Raw genomic sequence first — 21423 nt, forward strand, 5'->3', positions numbered from 1 at the left:
TAAAATAATTCCTTTAGATGAACTGTCCATGCTTTCATGTACTCCCTGAACTTCAGTGCTTTAGACCAGAAGTGCTTGTTTGATTCATTTAGGAGTTGCTAAGGATAGAATGATCACTGGAAATCCACTATGGTGAATAAACATAATTACACATAGAAATATCCATGACAAAAAAAAAAAATCCTCTTTCCTTGTATTGCAACCTGAGTATAAATTTAAGAATAGACTTGAAACCTTGTCAGCCTATTTAGGCTGGTGCACATACACTGAGATTGTGCTTTGGTGAAGCTTGAGTGTATCATTAGCAAAAAGCATATTCAATGTTGACTTGCTTCTCTAGCAAATTTGTCATCCATTTGGGCTGACAAAGAGAAAAGGAAACTGGATCGAGACAAATGATTATCATGCAGCTTTCAAATACAGGGTTTGGTAAATCACCAAAGTGTTGATGTTTGAGAAAATGGCACTCTCGGTCTGTCCTCCTTCAGCCTCAGCATAGGTTTCTATCAACACTGCAGAATGATATGATCAATTACAACTAAATTTCCTCTTCATTACAGATATATATTCCTAAAAAGAAAACAAGGTCAGGAACCTTTTAATTTGTGTAGAGACCTGTACAGCCAAAACCACTTTTGCTCCTTCAAGGTGCCTGTATTATAGTCATTAGAGATTAATATTGTAAATCAAGGAAACTGTCTTTGGTATGACTGTTGTTGTATAGCATAGTATTCTCATGTGAACTTGTCTGCAAGAATGAATCCTTCAGTAATTAGCATTTCTTTGCTTGTGCCATGGTTTTTTGGCTTTTCCCTTGAAGTTGTTTATCAATGAAAACTCTTAATACACTGTAATTAATATAATCACACTTTTCCAGGAGTGGCTGCTAATTTGAAACAGTACTTGAAATATGAAACATTAAACTTTCTCACAAATGCTTTTTTTTTCTCAAGATGTCCAATTATTAGTTTCTCTATGTAAAGGTGTCATTTGTAACTGTCTTGTAATTTTTTTTGGCCATTGTGACAATGAGGAAATTCAAGACAAACACTGACACTTCTACTCCCTTGAGGGAAACAGAATTCTTTTTCTTTGTACAATGAAGGCTTTTTTATGTTTACATGGGAGCAATACTGTCAGGAGCTTGATCATCTTTGCATTCAATAAAAGAATTTTATTTATAGGAATATTTGGAGACCCTGCTGTACCTGCCCGAGCTGGAGAGTCTCTCATGGCATGAAGGGAAAGTCATCTTTTTTGTCATGTTCTCCCTCTTAGTAGGTACTTTAGCATTTCCCACTTTAACACTTTCAAAACCCAACTACTTTATTGCAAAGGGCTTCAGGAAGAAGCTCTGAAGATGACTGGACCTGAAAGTGATACTCGTGGATTCTCAGGTCTCCTGTCTGTGGGAAGTGGAAGCACAGGTAGCATCTCTGCTGCCAGGGCCACATTTGGCATCCTCACTCACAGTACAGCAAAAGCATCCAGGGTGTAACACATTTTTGTTTTAAAATTTTTTAGAATGTTTTAAATATATGTTTAAGTACAATATAGCACAATATAAATGACTGCTTCATATGGAAATGATCGTGTGTTCCTGAGCTACAGGTATACTAGAAGGGAAATTTTCTATTACTGTGCATTCTTGTATTCTTTCAATTTAGCAAATCCAAAGAGTCAGCAAAATACCTAAATTTGTTTAGATCAAGAACTGACAATAAATTAAAAACCTAGCAACTGGCTTTTTACATGTTTTTTGTTTAACACACCCAGGAGTATCTCATTATTAGAAAGTGATGAACCAGCATTGTCTTACATGATACCAACCTCGAAGACTGGTCAGTTATATGTATCTTGTTTATTAGCTAACTGGGCAGAACTGATGTCAATTTAGGTATTTTACAGTGACAACTACAGCAACACGTGTTTTTCCTATTATGTAAAGAACATCTTCCCTGCTTAATCATAGCCTTTCTGCATCTTCTATATAGTCAGCTCTATTTTGTTCACAGTTTAGATGAAAAACAGTAGAATAAACTCATTAAAGTACAGCTACAAAACCACAGTGAACTTTGATTTCTTAAAACAACTGTTTATGATGGTGAAGAATGCAGTAAGAAATGAATTTACAGCCCACTGAAATTTTCAAGATTTCGAAGATGTTCCTGTTCTGGAAGAACTCCCAATACTGTGAAACTGTTCCATGAAAACAACAAGCCAAAAGCCTCTACCAGGACATGAACTGCTCAGGGGACAGAGCAACTGCCCTTGCTCATCAGACTAAGGACCTGGCTCACTATCAGGTGCTTGACAGCAGTGAGGGATAGCATTCACAGAGCCGTCCTTCCTCTGTTATTCCCTTCTGCTTCTGACAACCAGAAGCTTAGGAGTTGATAACAAAAGAAGCTGAATTTGGTGTTCTCGCATCTCAGGTAATTCTCCATAACAACAAGTTCTTTGTTATCTTCACAAGTTCTTCCTCGTATATGGTTTTGACTAAAAATCACAAGCTGATGTGGGAAATTTTCCAAATGAAAATTTCTTAAAGCTGCATAGAGTTTCAGTCTTGAAAAAAATCAGTATCTTTCTGTTAAAACCTTTGTATCAGAAAAATGCCAGAACCTCTATCAAGGAATTTGATAAAAGAATCTGAATGAGACCTAGGAAAGCTTGCTATCCACAAAGAGCAATGCAGACATAGAGCAGCAAAAACACCAATGTAAGATAAAACATAGCCTGATGAGAGTGGTATAAAACACAGCAAGATACTGATTTAGGAGTATTTGGGAAGTGCACTTAGATCCATGCTTCTAATTTCCCAGGCTTGGGCTTGTCCTGCTGAAATAAGTAATGACTGGTACATCCTGCATTAGGACTCACTGCGCTAATGTTAACAAATTTGCTTAGACTTCTATTATTTGTACTGTGCCAAGACTATCTGTTGCCCATAATGTCTCCCATCATCAGAGTGTCCTGACATTAACAACTAGGTCCTCAGAGCAAACTCCTTGAGTTATTCTAGATGGTTTGACAAGGCAGAATAGGGATAGCTGGCATCTTGTGTTGAGCCTATAAGAGATGGCATTGTCTAGGGAAAAGAAGATGCTTTTGTAACTGATATAATTCAGATGATGGGAAAGTCTTTGCATGATCGATAGGAATTTCCCAAGGGCAGCACTGCCTGGCTCTCTGTAGCACTACATATTGTGGACTTGTATAGACCTGGACCACAGACCTTCCCGTCACTTTATACATGTCATCAGCCCTGAAAAAGGTGAAGAAAAATGTCTTTTCTCTTCAAAAAAGGACTTTGGTGCACAGGAGGGCTGGACCCACAGTGATGACCTCTCCCAGCTAACTGAGGGCCTCATGAACCCAAGGCACAACTGAAGTCTGACTTTGGGGAATGCCAGCCAACCTGCTCCACAACCACTGTCCTGTCAGAGACTTAGATTTAGTGCCTGTGGGAGGAGCAAAATATTAACACCCTCAAAAGCCACCTGCATGACATATTATAGGACCCAATAATAAAGTAATATATTGAAATATATAGCAATTAGGTCTCAGCCACAACCACCAATTACACTGATGAACACCAAGAAAGCACTGGAGTCTTTTCAGAAAAAAAGCTCTGCAAATAGCTGTTTTTTCTTGTTCAGTATCTGGATTAAAAAATTAAACCCAAACATTTCACATCAATTCAAAGTAAAAGTTTTGAGAATTTTGGGGCAGAGGCAAAACAGTTATTTCAGTCTGAGGAAAAATAATTCCGAACAATCTTAAGTGAGTTATTATCTTTTGGGCAATTTCTAGTAACAGAAAGTAAGTCCTTTATAGAGTGAGGACCATGGATTTCTCTTCTCAGGGCTAGCACCTACCCACCCACAGAGTCCCCTCAGCGTCTTACACTGCATTGTTCAAAGTTCTTGTTATTTAGTTGCTGTAATGGAGCCAAGTTATGGATGGGTTCTTAGAGAGGGAAGAGTTTAGGGATCTTTTCTGCAAGTAAGACAGCCAGAGTTTATTTGGCTGAATTTGGGACTGAAAAGGGTGTACAAGTCAATGCAGCATGCAAACATTGTCCTACCACCCCAAAGAGAAATGTGTTTCGACATGAAATCCAGCCCCACTTGCTAGGTTAACAGTCAAATGAAGGAGCTTCTGGCTAGCAAAATCAGTAGCAAAATCAGTGTCCTGAAACCACTGAATCAGATTTTAACTATTGCTGCAGTCTCTGTCTGCAAAGGGAACTTGCTGAAGGAGAATCTTTTTTGTTCAGAGTCAGTTCCTTATATTGGTGACATACTGCTCTAATGCAGATCCCAAACAGACTTCTGTTTTGTCCTCCATTGCCTATTAGATATAACATGTACTGAGGTTAAAAATTAGTACCTGAGGTCAAGAAGCAGGGTGGATGGTGCTACTCTCCTGAAAAGCGTAAAGCAAAGGCAACTTTATTTTCAACAGCAGCTTTAAGGTCTTCTGAACAGACACCTGGTTTGTTACTCCTTCTGGTTTAGTTTATCACAGTAATTATTCTGCTATTCAGAATTTTATTCTGAATTTTAATAATTCAAGGCCAGATGACAGAGTTACAGTGTATCATATACAGTATTATTCCCACTGAAAGTATCATGCACAACAACCCTTGAGTTAAGCCACTATATGTAACTCACTAGTTTTGGAGCCTGAAATGATCTTTCATAGCCAGATTCCAAAGCCCTTCTGTCAAGCATTGCATTGATCCACAGTGGTATGTACTCATCTTTTATATAGTTGGTGAAATCTGGCTATCCAGGAACAGAGCTAAATGAATGCTAAAGCTGACATTAGGTGAACAAACAAATAAAGGAATGAGAATTAAACATGTTTTTTTCCAAGAACTGAGACAGCAATAAATCCAGTGTAAAATATAATTTTGTACCTATCACATGACTCTGACATGTAGTCCTTGTCATGGTGTCCTCCTCTTCTTCTTGCAGGTTTTCTGTGACTACTTTAGCCTGTACATAGTACAACAACAAAAGTGAAGAACATCTGTGACTCTGTTTATGTTGCTTCATGATAACTACAGAATATCTTTTCAGAAACAAAGCAGAGTAAAGTTACAGGGCAGCTAAGAGTGGAAGTATATAGCCTGTCTCATTCCATGAATAATATCTGAGGATAACAACTTTAATTTCATTCAAAGTCACCATATGCAGCAGTCAAAAACTACTCTTGGAAGAAGCAATTCCTCAAAGGGAAAAGTTGTCTTCTGCATTAAAAAGAAAAAGAACTATGTTCAGGTCTCCTAATCTCTTATTCGTTTCTCTCTAGAAATACCATGTTTCAGATTCTATGCTAAAAAAAAGGGTGAACTTAATATGTGTTGTGGTATCTCTCTAGTTCAGTTTGCAAACACTGAACTTTGGTGGTTTTGTTTCCACCTCTGTTTAAAAGCATTTATTAGCTAAACAGAGAGAAAAACTTCATTTAAGAATGCAGTGCACACTAAAAGCCTGTATGTGTTATTCAAGTATGTGTTATTCAAATCCCCTTAGCTGTTCTATTTTTCAGAGGAAGGCATATTTTTGCTCTGTTCTGCACTCCTATTTCCCAAGTGTATATAATCTGAGTATCTTCTTAGCATACAGTGAAAACCTCCTCCATTACATGCCATCAGTGGCCATAATTCAGATCCAGGGACATATTTTTCTGCCATGCTATATAAATCAAACAGGAATGAAGATACTTTCAGGGTGATGAGAGGAGGAAAGCCAGCACCGCAGAAAAAACTACTTTCAGTATGTGAGAGATCTTAAATTATTTATCACTCTCTGCTGTTTTAAACCACTTACAGCACATTCACAATAACATTTAACATGTTCTGTAATCTAAACCAGCAGAATTTATCATCATTTGCATGACATATCTTTGATCATAGTATATATTCTGCTTGTCTGGCTTACACAAGTAGCCCTATTGACCTCTTGTGACTAGCCTCAGTAAGACATGAAAGACTCACTCTCTAATTTATAAAAGTGCATTTATCATCTCTTAATCCCAGAGATTTGATTACATTTTTTTTTTCTTCTGAAATGAGGCTCTTCAGGCTACAGAAAATGAAGAGGAGAGTATGCGATCATTTGGCATTGAATTTCGGGTAGAACAATTTCTCACATTTGCAGACTGCATGGCGGTCTGTGGCTTGCTGCTGATGTGACATTTCACAATATTAGGATAGATCTCTGGGTATTCCCCAAACACACAGACTCCAGACAGGCAGTGCTATACAAAACTTCTGGTGTCTTGATTTTGGTGCCACACTTCCACCTCACAAAGTAAACCCCATGGCTTTTCTAAATTACACAGGGCTGTAATAAAATCACAAAGATGAAATGAAGCAGTGCAGCACAAAACTGATTGTATCTCACCTTAAGCTCCAGCCAAGGACATGAAAAAGTATTGGAGGATGTGGCATATCCTTGGTGTGGGCTAAAGGATTATGTATTTCTGTTGGCTGGCCTTTAGAGCAAAGTGCTTTTTTGATGAACACTAGCGGGAAGCATATCCCTCTGAAGGTGAATGCACAAGGCCGCCATTGGTGGAACATTGCTTTTTCCATAAATTCAATGGCAGTCAAGCAATAACGTTCTTTGCATGAACAGAAATCAGAGGTAATTGGTGCATATGTTATGACATAATAGTGCCCCAAGTCTTTACCTGGCACATCATAAGAGAAGAGATTCAATCATCAAAAATTACATAGGCTTTAAAGGAAAAGATTTCTAGAAAATTAATGTTAAAAAATGTTATTGCCAGGATTTAAAGAAGCAGTATATGTATGATACGCAGTTTTGAAATACAGCAGCTTCTGCACTCAACCTGTATGACTGAATGCACTTTGCATTGTTCAAAAAAGAAATCTTCTTAGTTTAGGGCTTTTCAAAAGATTTATGCTGTTTTCTCCAAAAGCATTCATTTTGTCTTTTTACAAGGAAAAAAAATGCACAACAGGCCATTCTACCGCATGCGATTGTTTGCAGTCACAGCTATCTCCCAGTCCTTTGCAATCTGCTTCAAAGTAAGCAGACACCAAAGACTAACTGGAAAAAATAGTAATAAGATGCATGAAATTTGAATTTAAAGACTTTCCATTGTTTTTCTTGTAGAAGTTTAGAGGACAAGATGAAATATCACATACTGTGGAATCTTAAGGTATATCTCTCTCAGAAGTTAGCATTAAGAACTGTAAGCATGTTTTTAATCTCATTATTCTAGATGTCCTCAGCCTCTTGGCACTATATATTTCTTTCAGGAATTAAGTATCACAAAAAACACAATATGAAACTCACAAAGATGAAGCATATAATGTAATAATCTTCAAAAACAATACAAAAATACTTTGATTCCCAGCAAACAAGAGTGTATGGTATAGGACAGGTAATGCCTTTTCCCCATGACTAACATGTCCTTAAAAACTAAATAGTATTATTTAGCATTTCTCCATTATTTATGTATATTAAGGACAATTTTTGTAGTTCCCTGATAAAACGAAGCGTGTTTCTTGAAGATATACTTAAACTCCTAAATGTCTATTATTGCTGCATTTAGAAAGACTTCACAAAATGACAGACAAAAAGCACAGCACATTATTGCAGCATTCGAAAATAATAAGTTAGAAAGAAATTGTAGAAGCAACATGTAGAGTTTTTTGTACTTCTGTACAGCGAAGATATACCCTAAGCTGTCAGGACCATATTAAATGGGGCATAGTTAAACTGAGTGGTTCTGATAAGGGGCTCTGCTTTGCTATCAAAGTTCTAGATCAGTTGGATTGAATTTCCTGCATATTGCACATTTCCAGACTTTCATTCTCTCTCTTTCCTTTCAGTGACACTACAAGGACAGCCTTAGATATGCTTATAATTTGTGGTTTTATAATGCAGAAGACATCTACATTTTCAAAGAGACGATACTACAGGAGTCAGGAGGAAAAAGTTTTCCAACACATTCATTCTGCATATGTTCCCCATAATTTTTAAAAAATGACCTTGCAGATGTTCTTAGGAAAGACATCTGCATTAAAGTAAGAAAACATTTGCCTGAAGTTGAAACCATGTGTGGGATCCTTTAACCTTAAGCATCCTAAATGTCAGTGCTAAGCTAAGAGTTTTTCCAGTTCCTATTACGAAGCTTTTTGAAATGTTTTATCCTTGAAGCACATCCCAAAGAATTTGTATTTCAAATTCTCTCAGCTGAAATAGTTGCACGTGCTATACTTCAATAACTCAGTTTTATCAGAACAACAGTAATAGCCTCAACTTCATGCTCCGTATTATATTTGGCACAAGTTTTCAGACTATTTTGTGAAAATTGCTACTATTGTTAATAATCTTCATAATAATATGGTCAAGACAGCTATCAGGAATGAGAAAAGAATGTTCATTGAGTTAAAGCATCTCTGTTCTCCTGGTGTTTGGACTTTAACACATCATGGGAAAGGCCCTTGCTAGGCAAGAAATTGCTTGCTAAATTCTTATGTTAATTATTAGAAGCTTCACAAGGAAGAGCACTCATTGAGACTGACTTTAGGCTACAATCCTAGACGCTGTGTGTACTTCTTGATGCAGAAAAGTTAGCCACTCACATAACCTTTCAAGAACCAGAATATAGCAGCTAACAGAAAAGAAAATGATTTTTCTTCGAAATTGCAACATTCCTACTCTCTGGGTAAATTAAATTATCAAGTATAGTTAGTACCTTATTGAAGCATAAAACTAAGTACAGGGCATTAACAGGGAGATTTTCCATGGTACAAAGAGAGACATGGGTCAATGTATGGTTTTGCTTTTGAAAGACTCCCTCTTCAATGACAAATATTCCCAAACGTGGTCAAATACTTTGCCTTTTCCCCACCAGCAGTGCACTTTTTAGGCTTAATGATTTCTATAATGTTCAGAGGAACGTTCAACACTGGCATGCAATTTTCAGGGAAAAGGGAAAAAATAAAAAAAAAAAAGGTCCTATTATTTCACTCTACTACAATATGATTATAGCATTGTTGTGCATATATCTCCACTGGAACTGAATTGCCAGCAGAAGCAGTAGGATCTTCATGACTAGCTGTGTAATCTGGCCTATAGTCAAGCTGGCAACTTTTGTATTAATTCACAGTTCTCTAGCTACACAAAATCTTTCTATCATATATAAACAGTTATTATCCTGTTTGTCTGTACTGGCAATAAGGAACACATCCAGAAGTTAAAAAGAAGGTAATAATGTTTTCATGTACTAAAGCACTTACCAGGGTCTGATTCTGCATTTCCATATCAGCTTTTGTGTTGCTGTTTTTCTTGTGGTTTCCTTGAGAGCTGATAGAGTTGCCGTGAAGAGAGGAGCCCTGGGAGCTGCCCTTCGACACACTCCTGTAGGAAACATTATTTGATCCACTTTCTGTCTGCTGAGCTGCTTTCTTATCAACTCTGCAGGTAGAGAGTGATTCCTCTGATAAATTACATTGCCCTTCTTCAATCACTCTACTTTCCCATTCCTTTAATGTTTAAAGTAACCTCTCTGTATCTTTCTGTCTCTAGACCTTTGAGTGATAAATGTTTCTAACTAGCCTTGATCAAATCTGTCACTTGCAATTTCAGGTAGTATATCAATTTAGTCTTTCACATATAATGATTTATATTATATTTGGGACTTCTGTGGGGCAAACATGAAAACACAGTATAGCAATTGCTAAGTTCTTCTGTGACCAAAGGTTGTGGTAGCTAGAAATGTAATTAATTCTGAGTAGTTACCAAATATATGTTTGCTGGTTACACGAAGATGGAATACATTAAAACACATACCTCATTATCCTCTATCTTTACACACCATCTGCCTAGATTCTTGATTTCTGGAATAATTTGAATTTCTATCAACTTGGATGTAACTTACCATTCTTTAATTTCAAAGACCATTAGTTTGGTTAACAAAGTAACATGAACAAAATTATCACCTCATTATTAATGTTTTTTTCCTGTAGAGATTCAAGTCCTGATAGTGTACCTACTGATTGCTACTACGCATTCTTAGTCTAAAAGGAACATACATTGAACTTAGCATCTGAGCATCTGTAAAGCTACAGTGTACAACACACCCCAAACTGTGTTCCAGAGTTTTACCTGTTTAAAAGCTCTTTCATAAAACTGTCTTTCGGTGAGTATGTAGCAGTGGTGGAACCTTTAACTTGTTCACACTCCATCTCACCAGGTGTGTCTTGTGAAGGTTTCATAATTCTGCTCTCCATGACATCAGCTAAAAAGTCACCGTTGTCTGTTTTCCTGTTAATTTCATTTTCTATTTCACAGTGTTGTTCAGCTTTCTTTTTTTCTTTTCTTCTCTCTAATTTTGCCTGCTTAATTCCAAATCCCGAAACTTTTGCATCTTTTTTTTCTACCTTTGTTTTAGGAACATCAGTTTTCCTGCTACTCAGTGCTGGGAGCTTACTCTTTCGAAAGCCAAACCAACTAGCTATAGAGGGCCCAGTCTTTTGTTTCGTCTCCGCAGTGGGAGATTTGGTTTGTCCCTGACCCTTTTGCACATTTTCTTGGATGCATAACATGACCTTCTCCTCTATTGTAGGTTGTAGAGCTGGTGAACTCAAAACATCTGTAACCTTCTCAGAGGCTTCTGCTAACTTTAAAGACATTTGCTGTCTTCGTGACTTTGTTGCTTCCAGTTTATGAGGACTCTTTATTCGATCCAAGTTTTGAAATGATGAAATTTGTTTGGAAGATACAGTAGCTGGTGCTTCTAACTCCAATTCTGCTGGCAGAACCCTTTTTTTACTTAGAGCTTCGTGTTTAAAACTTCCAGTGCTTTTCTCACTCTGGACAGATAGGCTGCGTGCATCTTTCTGAGAAAATGGTGTGTTTCCATCACATATTGAAGTGTTGTGAGACAAGTCTACTTTTGGAGATGATCTGAAGGGCAGTTTGCTTGGGCTTCCATGCTGGCTACTGCAACTACTCGTATTTCCACGAGAACTTTGTCTAGAATAAGAATTTTCTGTGGTTTTAGGAGTGTATGAAAGAGTCTCTGGTACCACTGCTGACTCAGGAACAGCCTTGATTTGCAGTCCTTCCATGGCTGAGTTCTGCCTTGTTAGAGAATTTCCTCTGTCAGAAGTGTTTGTAATAATCTGAGTCCGTACTTTTCCGAGACCTTCTGTCACAGGGGCAGATGACTTTTCCCCTGTATGAATGCTAAAACTCTGACTACGAGCTTTCGCTCCATTCATGCCCAGAGCTGGCTTCAAGTGTGACTTGTTGCTAGAAGAAACAGATCTCTTAACTAATTTGTTTTCTAATCCATCTACCCTGTCTACCACCAAGTTGCAGTTTTCCTGTGAATGAGGTGATGCTGTATCCATACTAAGTCCCATGGTAAAATTATTTTTTACTTCAGTATCAGATGTAGAGTTTTTTAATTCAGCATCCATTGCATCTCTAGTGGTTATGCTTATAGATTCATTTTGCTTGTACTTACTTGAACTCACGTTACTTTTGGAAGCTGCATTTATACTGTCTTTTTCCTGCTTCCCTGGTACAGTAGAGCTCTTTCGGAGAAGTTGGGGAGATTTGACAAATAATTTCAGTCCTACAGGGAGACGGGTTTTCATTCCTTTCTCATTAGAGTTTTGGGTAGCATGTGCAGTGTCACTACCATGAAACAGTGTCGACAATGGGGAATTGTTTACCTGAGATAGTAAAGGCTCACTTGTGCTTGTTGTATGACATTGAGGATTTGTGGGGAGAATGTTTGGCATCTTTTGTGGCTGATCCACACCACTGTCACTGGAAGTATCTTTTTTGCTGGAATATATATCTTGTGAAGAAATTGTTTCCAATGACGGACAACCTAGAGAAAAGGACCTGGTTGTTCGAAAATCTGTGTTGGAAAATTCACGATTCTTGTGGACACCCAGCTGATTAGGGTTTTTTGGGCAGACTTGCTTTGTGGAAACTTTGGAAAGTCCTTGGCATGCACTACGGGGTTGCTGAGATATGCATTTATTTTGCATAATTGCTTCTGCATTTTCTTGAAGGTAAGATAATTCAATTTTGGCCCCAGAAGATACATTTTTTGCTTGCATTTCATGACTAGATTGATTATGAAAGCCAGAGTTCACAGTTCCTTTCAATGGTGATGATTTCAGTATATTTTTTGCTGTTTCACTGGGACCAGCTCCTCCTAACTTCACTGCTACAGGAGGTGGTGAATGAGCATAAAGAGGCCGAATCAACAGGGATGTTGATCTGCCTGGAGGAAGGGGTGGGGATGGTGATCGGGCTTCTACAGTTGCTGAATCACAATGAAAGTCTCTGGTTGGAGCTTCTCCATAGTCACTGGGCTCTATAAGGTGCTGAGGCAACACTGGTGACGCTGGACTCTTTGGATATTTTGACCCGTCGCCTCTGCTTGGACATTTCAAGCCAGGCAGGAGGTGGGCAGGGGGCTTTGGAACCTGGAAGTTGAATTTTGAGTCAAAATTACGAGGTGGACTTTGTGCCTTTTTGAATCTTGAAAGCTTTACAGGTGGTACAGCAGGTGATTTTTCAAGGGTTGCAGGGCCCACTGGTTGAGCTACAGGTGTCTCCTCGCTCTCCATCACTGCAGTTTTTTGTGGAGAAAATTTACCTCGGCTGGGTATTTTAGTCAAGTTTGGCTTTTGATTGATTCCTGCATGCACAATGGAGCTTGAATTGGCCTTGTATGATACATCATACACTGGCTTCGCTAGTTTTTGTCGTGGAGTATTTTGCAGTGTCACTCTTCCGCGGTGTGAAGATTCACTGCAGGTCATGGGGACAACTGTATTTTTATTCCCTGTATTATCTTCAAGAGTCTGTTTCTCGGTTTCCTCTTCAGGTCTTTCTAAAGCAGTGTAGTTTCTAGCATTGGTTCCTGTCTGCAAATCAGTTAATCCCTGAGGTATAAATCCTGTATATTCTGCAGCGGACCTAGTTTGTGACTGGTTGATTGAAATTTCATTTCTTGTTACAGTGACAACTCCAGTTTGATGTGAGCTGAATTCAATAGGCTCACCATCCTCAGCATCAAATATTACGGTAATGCACTCTTCAGAAGAGGTCTTTTTTACAACCTTTTGTTGTTTAATGAAATTACAAGTCTTTGGCCTAATGTCTGAGTGAGCAGGTATCTGTTTTTCCTCTTTGTCAGTAGATACAAACTGAGAATTCTCTGTGACTTCGAGCACATTAGAGGTCTTTGTGTACTTCTCAGTAAAAGGAGTTGCTAATAAATCTGATGGACTTTTCTCATCACTGCTTTCTATATGCAATTCATCCAAGACTTCATTGTCATCAGTATCTGAAAGCTGAAAATTAAGGTCCTTCCAGCCTACATTAGCATGGCTTTGATTTAATTGTAACTCAGGCAGCTTTGCTCTGGTGCACGATTTTACTTCTGCCTGAAATCCACTGACAAAACTAGTCAATTTTTCAGGTCTTTCCTTTGAATTAAAATATGAACTTCTTTCTGGCGAATGTTTCCTGTTAGGATCCCAGTCAAAGACACTGTCAGAAATGCTGTGAGTTAATTTGTTACCATAGGTCCTGCAGTCTTTGCTTGGTACTTCCTGCAGCAACAGTAAGGATGAAGAGTCGTCATCTGCATCATCATGCAAATCTGAATCATAAGAGAAAGTTTTGTTATGTTCAATGCAAATACTTCCCATTTCCATTGGCTTACAATGAGTCTGTTCATTATGGCTGCCACATTTAACTCCAGGGGAATATATTCCTTCATTTGAGTTCATGCAATCTTTGTACCCCCATTTTGATATTACTGAAGGTGATTCAAGTAATATTTTTTGCTTCTGTAATTTCTTCAGCGCTTCTAAGATATGGTTTTCCTTGATACGAGTTGGAGGTAGATCATCTGCAGGACTTGAGAGGTTGCTTGGGAGCGAAGAACCAATGCTTATTCTTTTATCCCAGCTCATGGATGACTGTTAAAACAAAATAAAACTCATATTACTCACAAGTGCTGTTAATAAAAAGTGTTACCATTTTAGTAAAGAGATTTAGGAGTTACATAGGGCATTACATTTCATCCATTGCTATTAATAGCAATGTTCTTTTTCAATAAAGGATTTCATAGTGGTGTGAAGGCTGCAGTGCATTTAAAACTTGTAGAAAGAACAATATGAATGGAAGGATTAAGATAAAGAAGAAGAACAATTTGGATTGTGAAAGACATAATAAATGTCAGAATAAATGAGGAAACTGTGAGCAAATTGGAGTGATAAAGGAATTGTTAAAAAAAATTAAAAGAAGGGAGTGTGAGAGGGAGGGAGACATTGGGGAGAGAGTTTAGTGAGTTTAGTGACAACTTTTTTAAATATAAAAGAGAGAAGAAAGTGAAAAAAACTTCTGAAATAGGCAGCATTTCAATTAATCTTGTTTCAGATGAATTTAAACTAATAAATGAAGAAAATTAATTTGATTTACCCTTTTGCTGCATGTCTTTCCATCATTCCAAGTGTGGGAGGAACCACTGGAATATTCACTGCAAGCACTTGAGAGGGAGAGTTCACTGCTACTGCAGCTGCTCCGGGGATACAGGCGGCTAGCACCTGTCACATTTAATTGACTCTGGCATTTCAGGACAGGTATACTGGATTTCACATTCTGCTGGCATTCCTAAAATATGAGAAGAAATAGAAATATCTTATGGGTGGAAAAAGATCATTTAACTTCCCCTTGATTAAGAAGGACAAAGAAAAAGCAAGTAAGCTACTTATACCTTCTTGTTATGACATTAGCATCTGGTGAATTTAATACAGAGAACTAAATTAAACATTGCTAAAATTTTCATTTGTCAGGGGAGAAATCCACAGTCCTCCATGTTTTCTTCTTCATTCTTGAACCAGTATTCTGCTTTTCTTTTGCTAAGGATTATTCTGAGTCTATATGAATTACGCTTTGTGCATAAGCAGCATGCTCCAGTAAGAGACAGAAAACAAAGTTATAAGAATACAAGTACATCTTGACAACTGCATTATAGCCCTACAATGTAACAGATGAGGCTGTACACCCTGGACAAGGTAAATTAATTTAGTATCCCAACCAGAATGTCCACTGAGAATGGAATCTCTCCATTACAGTCTAATTTTGGTTTCCTATCTAGTTCAAAGCTTTGTCTAAGAAACTCTCTGACGTAGGACAATCCATCTTTGTGTCGCTTGCAGACAGCTGAAGCCTCTTGCTTATGCAATTTATTGACACTTTATGGCTGCCTTTAGTACTTGTGTAGTTATCGCCCCTTTCCAAATGCAATTTCAGCTGACTGTGACGAAGTGCCAGCTTTGAGGAAGAGAGTAATGAAGAGCAGATAGCACTTTAGGTAAAATATTAAACCTCTGTAGGAGTATCTACGATGTCTTTAATTTGTTTTCAAACTAATACTCTTGTGCCTAACAGTGTTAGAGCTTCTTTAATGTTAACTGCCTGCACCATTCTGTTATGCTATTCTCCAGTTTCCTTACAGAATCTGACATCTTTTTAATTACCAGGAACACCAGACAGAGTGACATGACTCTGTTTCACAAAACTTTGCTTTGGATTTCATTACGGCAAACTCAAACAATATTTATTGATTTTGTACGTAGATATACCCCAAATTAATTTTGCTTAGATGAAAATTTTACCTTTATATTCAGGAAGACACAAGAACTCTAAAGTTATTGAATCCACAAAACAATTATCAAAACAGTATATGCAGTAGACACAGCTTCTTCATGCAAATCTCTGGAAAAATGCTCAGTTTGTAGGCACGTCTCATACACTAACATGTTTGTTGGCTTTCTGCTAATTTCTTCCATTTATTCCCCCATGTCCTCCCATTTATTACTACTAGGGTTGAACCTTTTTTCAGTTAAATGGGAGAGAGCAGAATTTTTACTGCTGAGGAGTTCATCAGTACAGCTGTTCATCGCTCAACTGACATAATAATGTTCTGTTTTTGACAAACGTAACTACAGGGCAAATCATCATTCTCTGTCACAGGCAAAACCTATGAATGGGAAAATCATTTAGAGGTAGCAAGAGCACATTTCACCTCTGGGAGTTATTGGTACATGTTCTCCTAGGAAGTCAAATGGATGCAGGAGGAATAGCCTTTAAATCCACTGGCTCTGGGAAGAATACATCTTTCAGCATCAGAGGCAGGCTGATGCCTGTGATTTTGGCTCTGAAACAGACTTTCTTGCTTTGTTGAGACAAATTACTCTTTATTTCTGACATTGTGGTTCCCATGGGAGACCCTCTCCCATCAGCTTCCTCAGCTATGATGGCGTCATTCCCTGTAAGGCTGGCTGTACAGAGGCCAATGGCAGCATCTGCTTGTTCTGGCTATTTCGTTGCCTTTCAGCTGTGGCATTGGGAAAACATGTCATGTCAAATTTCTGCCCTTTATACCAGGCTATGTCCCAGTCATCATAGTGTTTAAGGGAAGGATGCCTATAAATCCTTTCCTATAAGAATCTCCTGTAGGAGAAAAGAGATCACAGCATACTGACAAGTACTGCCTTCCCTTCCTGTCATCTTCAGCTAGCCTGAGAGCCTTTCCATCCCCTCACTTTGTTTGCTTTGCACCTAAAGAGAGGAGAAAGGCATTTGGTCCTACAGTTTTAGCAATCGGAAAAATGGAGATACCTAAGCAAAATAAAAGAACAGTATATTACTGTAATCATCTTTATTGTTTAACAGATGAGAAAAAGCACAAAAAATATCATGCCATTACAGATTTTGAAGTAAGATATCTACCCAATTTCTAGATTGCCTTCAGGTCACTAAAGAGAGTGGAATTTTCTCCTGCAATTTGCCTTTATTCTCTAAATTATCCAAGAAAGTACTTTGAATAGTATGTTTATGATGCATTAATTAAATATATTTAACTTGCATATGGATCTATTAACTAACATGGTGAAATTTTAATTTTTTGTAATCATGACTCAAGTCATTACCTTTAACGAAATTAGAGTAAAAAGGCCTGAATGTAGTATTACAACTTAAATACACAATTTTTGTTAGAAATCACAGAATATTGAAAGAATCAGACTATTAAAGACACAAAACTCTATTAGAAAAACCTAACCTGAAGGCTTAATTACATATAATGCAAAGGGCCCTTAGCATTTTTGTGAACCTTTGAAACAATGCCTTTTCATTAAAGTATGTATTACAAAGGAGATTACATTTTTGTTGACACTACTATACTTCAAGATCAAAGGCGCACACAGGTTCATTGTTCTGTTCTTGTCCTCTTTGTTTCCCTCTATCTTTATGTGACTTTTGGTGTTTAAGCTACTTTTCTCTTTGACAATGAAACATGAAAGCCACACTGGCTAACATTTTGCCAAATAAGCACAAAGCTAACCCCATCTGAAAAAAAAAATGCAGAGCCCATGAATTTTTAAAAGTTCATACATAATATATCATAAAAGTAGGATGAATAATACAGTGTATGGGCTTTAATAAAAAGCTCCTTGACCATTTCTCAGGGATTCTGAGATGTAATCAATACACAAAAAGGTATATTGGGGACATTGCTAAGATTTACGCTTCTTTGCACAGAGTGACACTATCTGCTTACTATATCAACTGGGGACACAATATTGAATTTCAGAGAACAGAAGGAAGAAGAAGTATTGTTATCTGCCTCAACAGTGTTTCAATTCAGAGATCAGCTTTATGGCTCATCCCTGACATCAGACTTCAGAGGTGAAAAGGAGGGTTTCAAACGAGGGGTGCAAGGACAGCACAAAAACTCACGTGAATCTGAGCATCAGCAGTTCGAGATTGCATCAAGCTTCTGTTTCGTTCTACTTCTGAGAGCAAATCCCCAGATGAGAGGTCTAAGATGCGTGAATGGAGTTTCTGGGGGGGCAGAAGGGAATGAGCAAAGCATAAGCATTTGTCAGACATGCAGCAGATCAGCATTTTTAAAATTCCACACTCTACTGTTAAATTTCAAGGGAAATGAAGACCCGGAGGTAAAAGAGGATTTGTTCTAATTTGAAATGTTGTTCTTTGTGCTTACTTTGTTCAAACCTTCTTGTCTGCAGAACAGATCATTCTTCATCCAAAACAAACTCTACTTTTTCTTGGAGTCACTGTTTTGCAACTTATCATTACTTCACATGCAACAATGACAAATGAACACGAGTCCCACCATTATCCATAGAGTTTGACAGGCTTCAGGAAAAAAGCATAAAAATGAACTACAAAATTAACATTTATAAATCAATCAACATGTTAATGTTGTTTTATTTACGGGCTGTTACACCTTGAGTGAATGATTGCAAAAGTGACCCTATTTTTAAACAGCATTGATCTGCTGAAGGCCTCCTTTGCACACATTTTAACTCAAAGTCATTAATGTCATCTGTTAGGAACAATTAATGTGAATAGAAAATAATTGCATCAGGGAACTAGGGACTCAGAGGATTTTGTGCATTAATATTCACATGCTGTTCGATTATATACACAGTTCTTCATTCAGTTTTGCTTGGAAGGATGGCTGAGCTTGTGCGTTTTCCTCCATGTTCACCTGTATACTAATTACTAAGGCTTTCAGTTTGCATTAAGTCTGATTTGTTTTAATTGCAGTTTCAATAAAATCCATCATTTATTGTAAATGCCTTGGCCAATGACTTCAAAAGAAGAAATATCTGCAGTCCTGTCAGTCATTGGACCAACATATCATGCAACAGGCAGTATGCATCTGACTCACAGTCCACTGAAATAAATTAAAGAGGACTTTAAAAAAAACCCCAAACAAAAGGAATTTGGATCAGGCTCTTTTCATTTTCCCATTAATTCCCCAGGCTTGCAACCTGAGAGACCACATCTATCCCCTCCTCAGCACTGGGGCGCTCAGCTTGGAGGAACAAATGGTGCAGACCCTGCCCGGGCGCTTTGCCACGGGGACCCTGTGAAGGATGCAATCCACAGAAACTTGTCAAGGCTGCATGAGTGGCCCATCACTCTGTTCATCCAAAAAGCCTGGTCAAAGAGGGAAAAAGAATCTGTAGCCACAAAAGCCCTTCCACACTGTGCAGTAGTAGTAATGGCAAGACAGTTCTTTGCAGGGCCCTGAAACATCAGCCACGCAGTATCTTATGCCCAGCTACTCCCCAGCCTGCTCTCCTGGTACCCACTGCAGAAATTCATCTGCTAGAGAACAAAGCAGGCAGCCATTCCTACAGCCTCTGTTATCTGCATGCTGTGCTTCAGGCATCTATTCCAGACAATCTAGCAATTTTTTTTTTTTTAAAAAATACTAATTATAAATTTGAGAGCAATTTCTCAAGAGTTACGTATTCATCCAGGTTTCTTCAGGAGGTACTACCTGTTGTAGACAGATGATGGAAAATATTTCCAATGATCAATATTCTGCATAAACATATTTTGTCCAATATATTGTTGAATAGATTAAAATGCTACAAGCACTCAGTATCCAATAAACTTTTCATTATAAATATTAACTACATCCAGGCTACGTGTTTTTTAACATCAGTGATGCCTATTGCCTAGTTATTCAGCGTGCACCTTTTAAAGTGTTATTACTAGAGTTACTGTCAGGTGTTTGTTCAGGATTTAAGCTCCAGGTAAAATGCCGTCCCAAACTCACAGATTTACTGACTTAGTACACGTGTTATTCTCGACAATAATTCCAACTGCATTGTTGAACCACCACAGAATTCTCTGTTTTCAGAACCAGGAGTCACCGGTGTTATGAACAAGTGGTGAACTTGCCCTTTGCAGAGGAATTATTTACTTTCTCCAGTGAAACCACTCACTGATTTTTGCTTCCAGAGAGATTTAGGCAGAAGTTACTATAGCCAGATCTGTGCATTAGAGATGACTGGGGACATCTGCAATGGATGAACATTTATACTTGAACATTTATTTTCCCAGAAAAAAGTATCCTAGAAATATTGCTATAGGAGTTTTACAGTTGTAAAACTGTTTTCCCATTTTTCCAGCAAGGCATTTTAAATACTTCATTACTTAAATGGGAACATATATGCATCTCAATAAGGGAAACTAAATATACCTCTATAATGTCATCCAATGGAAATTAGTGTGTGGAAATTATTGTCCATATCGACATAAGAGCAGAGATCAGCCCAATTGGAACAGGCAGAAAACAGCAATAATTTTTGGCCTGTGATCAGACGTAGCCCAGCAGAGCACGCTGTAAACGTCTCGGAGTTACGAGGGTCCCTCCACACTGGCTCAGTGACCATAGGGCTGGGCTGCACATGGGTCACGCTGTGTTTGAATCATCTTTGCCAGCATTAAACTCTATGATTCTATAAAACTATAATGACAAAGGTGAATCAGCAGACTGAAATGATTAACAAAGAAGAAAAGTGTGTTCTCGAGATGTATAATGCTATTATATTTCTGTATCAAACAAAAGATCACCACTCTGGGAATATTCCCCCCCACACAAATGCAAATAAGCTAACAGACACACAGCCAGCACAATGACTAGCATTAATAAACAGCATAACAAAGTTTGAGATCATTAATTAAATACAGTCACACATCACTGAAGCAAGTCATCCAATTATGAAAGAAAAACGATAAGAAAATTGTTTTTCTTTCATTTATTTTTTTCTTTTACCTTCTCCATTTTCTAATTCAAAAGTGGGAAAAACTCTACTATTTGTTAAAAAAAAACTCATTAATGATCCATTTAAAATCAAGTAACAGATTGGGCTAACTATATATCTTGATTCTGACTTCTCAGATATGCAGAATGTACTGTATCCTTTATGGTTATTTTCAGATGACAGTCACATAACTAGATCAAGGAGTTACTGCTGCCTTGAAAATTGTACAATATTAAAATCACTGTTGATGCTATCATGATGCAATGCAACAAAAGGTAGACCACAGCACAGAAAAGATCACATCAATTTAAATGAATACTCAAATATGAAACTGAAGAGTTACAACTATAAATCCAAGTCACCTGCCCCATTTGTTTGTGCCTATATAATGATAAGGGGAAACCAGGCAGTATTTGTACATAGTGGGGAACTTCTTGGGCCCCTCTGAACAACGGAAACCATCAAGAGCACTGGACTGCAGAACAGAAAACCCTTATGGAAGTGCAGCATGGGCTGGGCCAACTTACTTGGAAATTACCGTGTACTGAGTACTGCCGGGGTAGGTGCGGACTAAAAAGTTCATGGCATCTTAGCTAGACTGGGCCCATGTCTCTACAAAAAGTGGGTGCTGAGAGGTACAGAGGCCAAGGCAGAGCAGAAAGGGCCTCTCTGTGGCTGCCTGTGACCAGTAGCAGAAAAGCTCCTCCTTCACCTGTGAGATCGATGCAGAAAAG

General features: G+C 38.0%; 1 protein-coding gene across 1 annotated transcript in view; it reads right to left on the reverse strand.

Moving 5' to 3' along the window:
- Nucleotides 1–21423, reverse strand: part of NCKAP5 (NCK associated protein 5) — a 368063-nt gene that overhangs the window by 49745 nt on the left and 296895 nt on the right. Inside the window, exons 10-14 of the mRNA XM_068408084.1 lie at nucleotides 17838–17942; nucleotides 14514–14705; nucleotides 10161–14011; nucleotides 9293–9470; nucleotides 4928–5006 (exon numbers count right to left, since the gene is read on the reverse strand). Coding sequence (XP_068264185.1) covers nucleotides 4928–5006; nucleotides 9293–9470; nucleotides 10161–14011; nucleotides 14514–14705; nucleotides 17838–17942 — 4405 coding nt within the window. The remainder of the gene's footprint in view (nucleotides 1–4927; nucleotides 5007–9292; nucleotides 9471–10160; nucleotides 14012–14513; nucleotides 14706–17837; nucleotides 17943–21423) is intronic.

The sequence above is a fragment of the Nyctibius grandis genome, chromosome 9, assembly GCF_013368605.1.
Source record: "Nyctibius grandis isolate bNycGra1 chromosome 9, bNycGra1.pri, whole genome shotgun sequence".
Taxonomy (NCBI): Eukaryota; Metazoa; Chordata; class Aves; order Nyctibiiformes; family Nyctibiidae; genus Nyctibius; species Nyctibius grandis.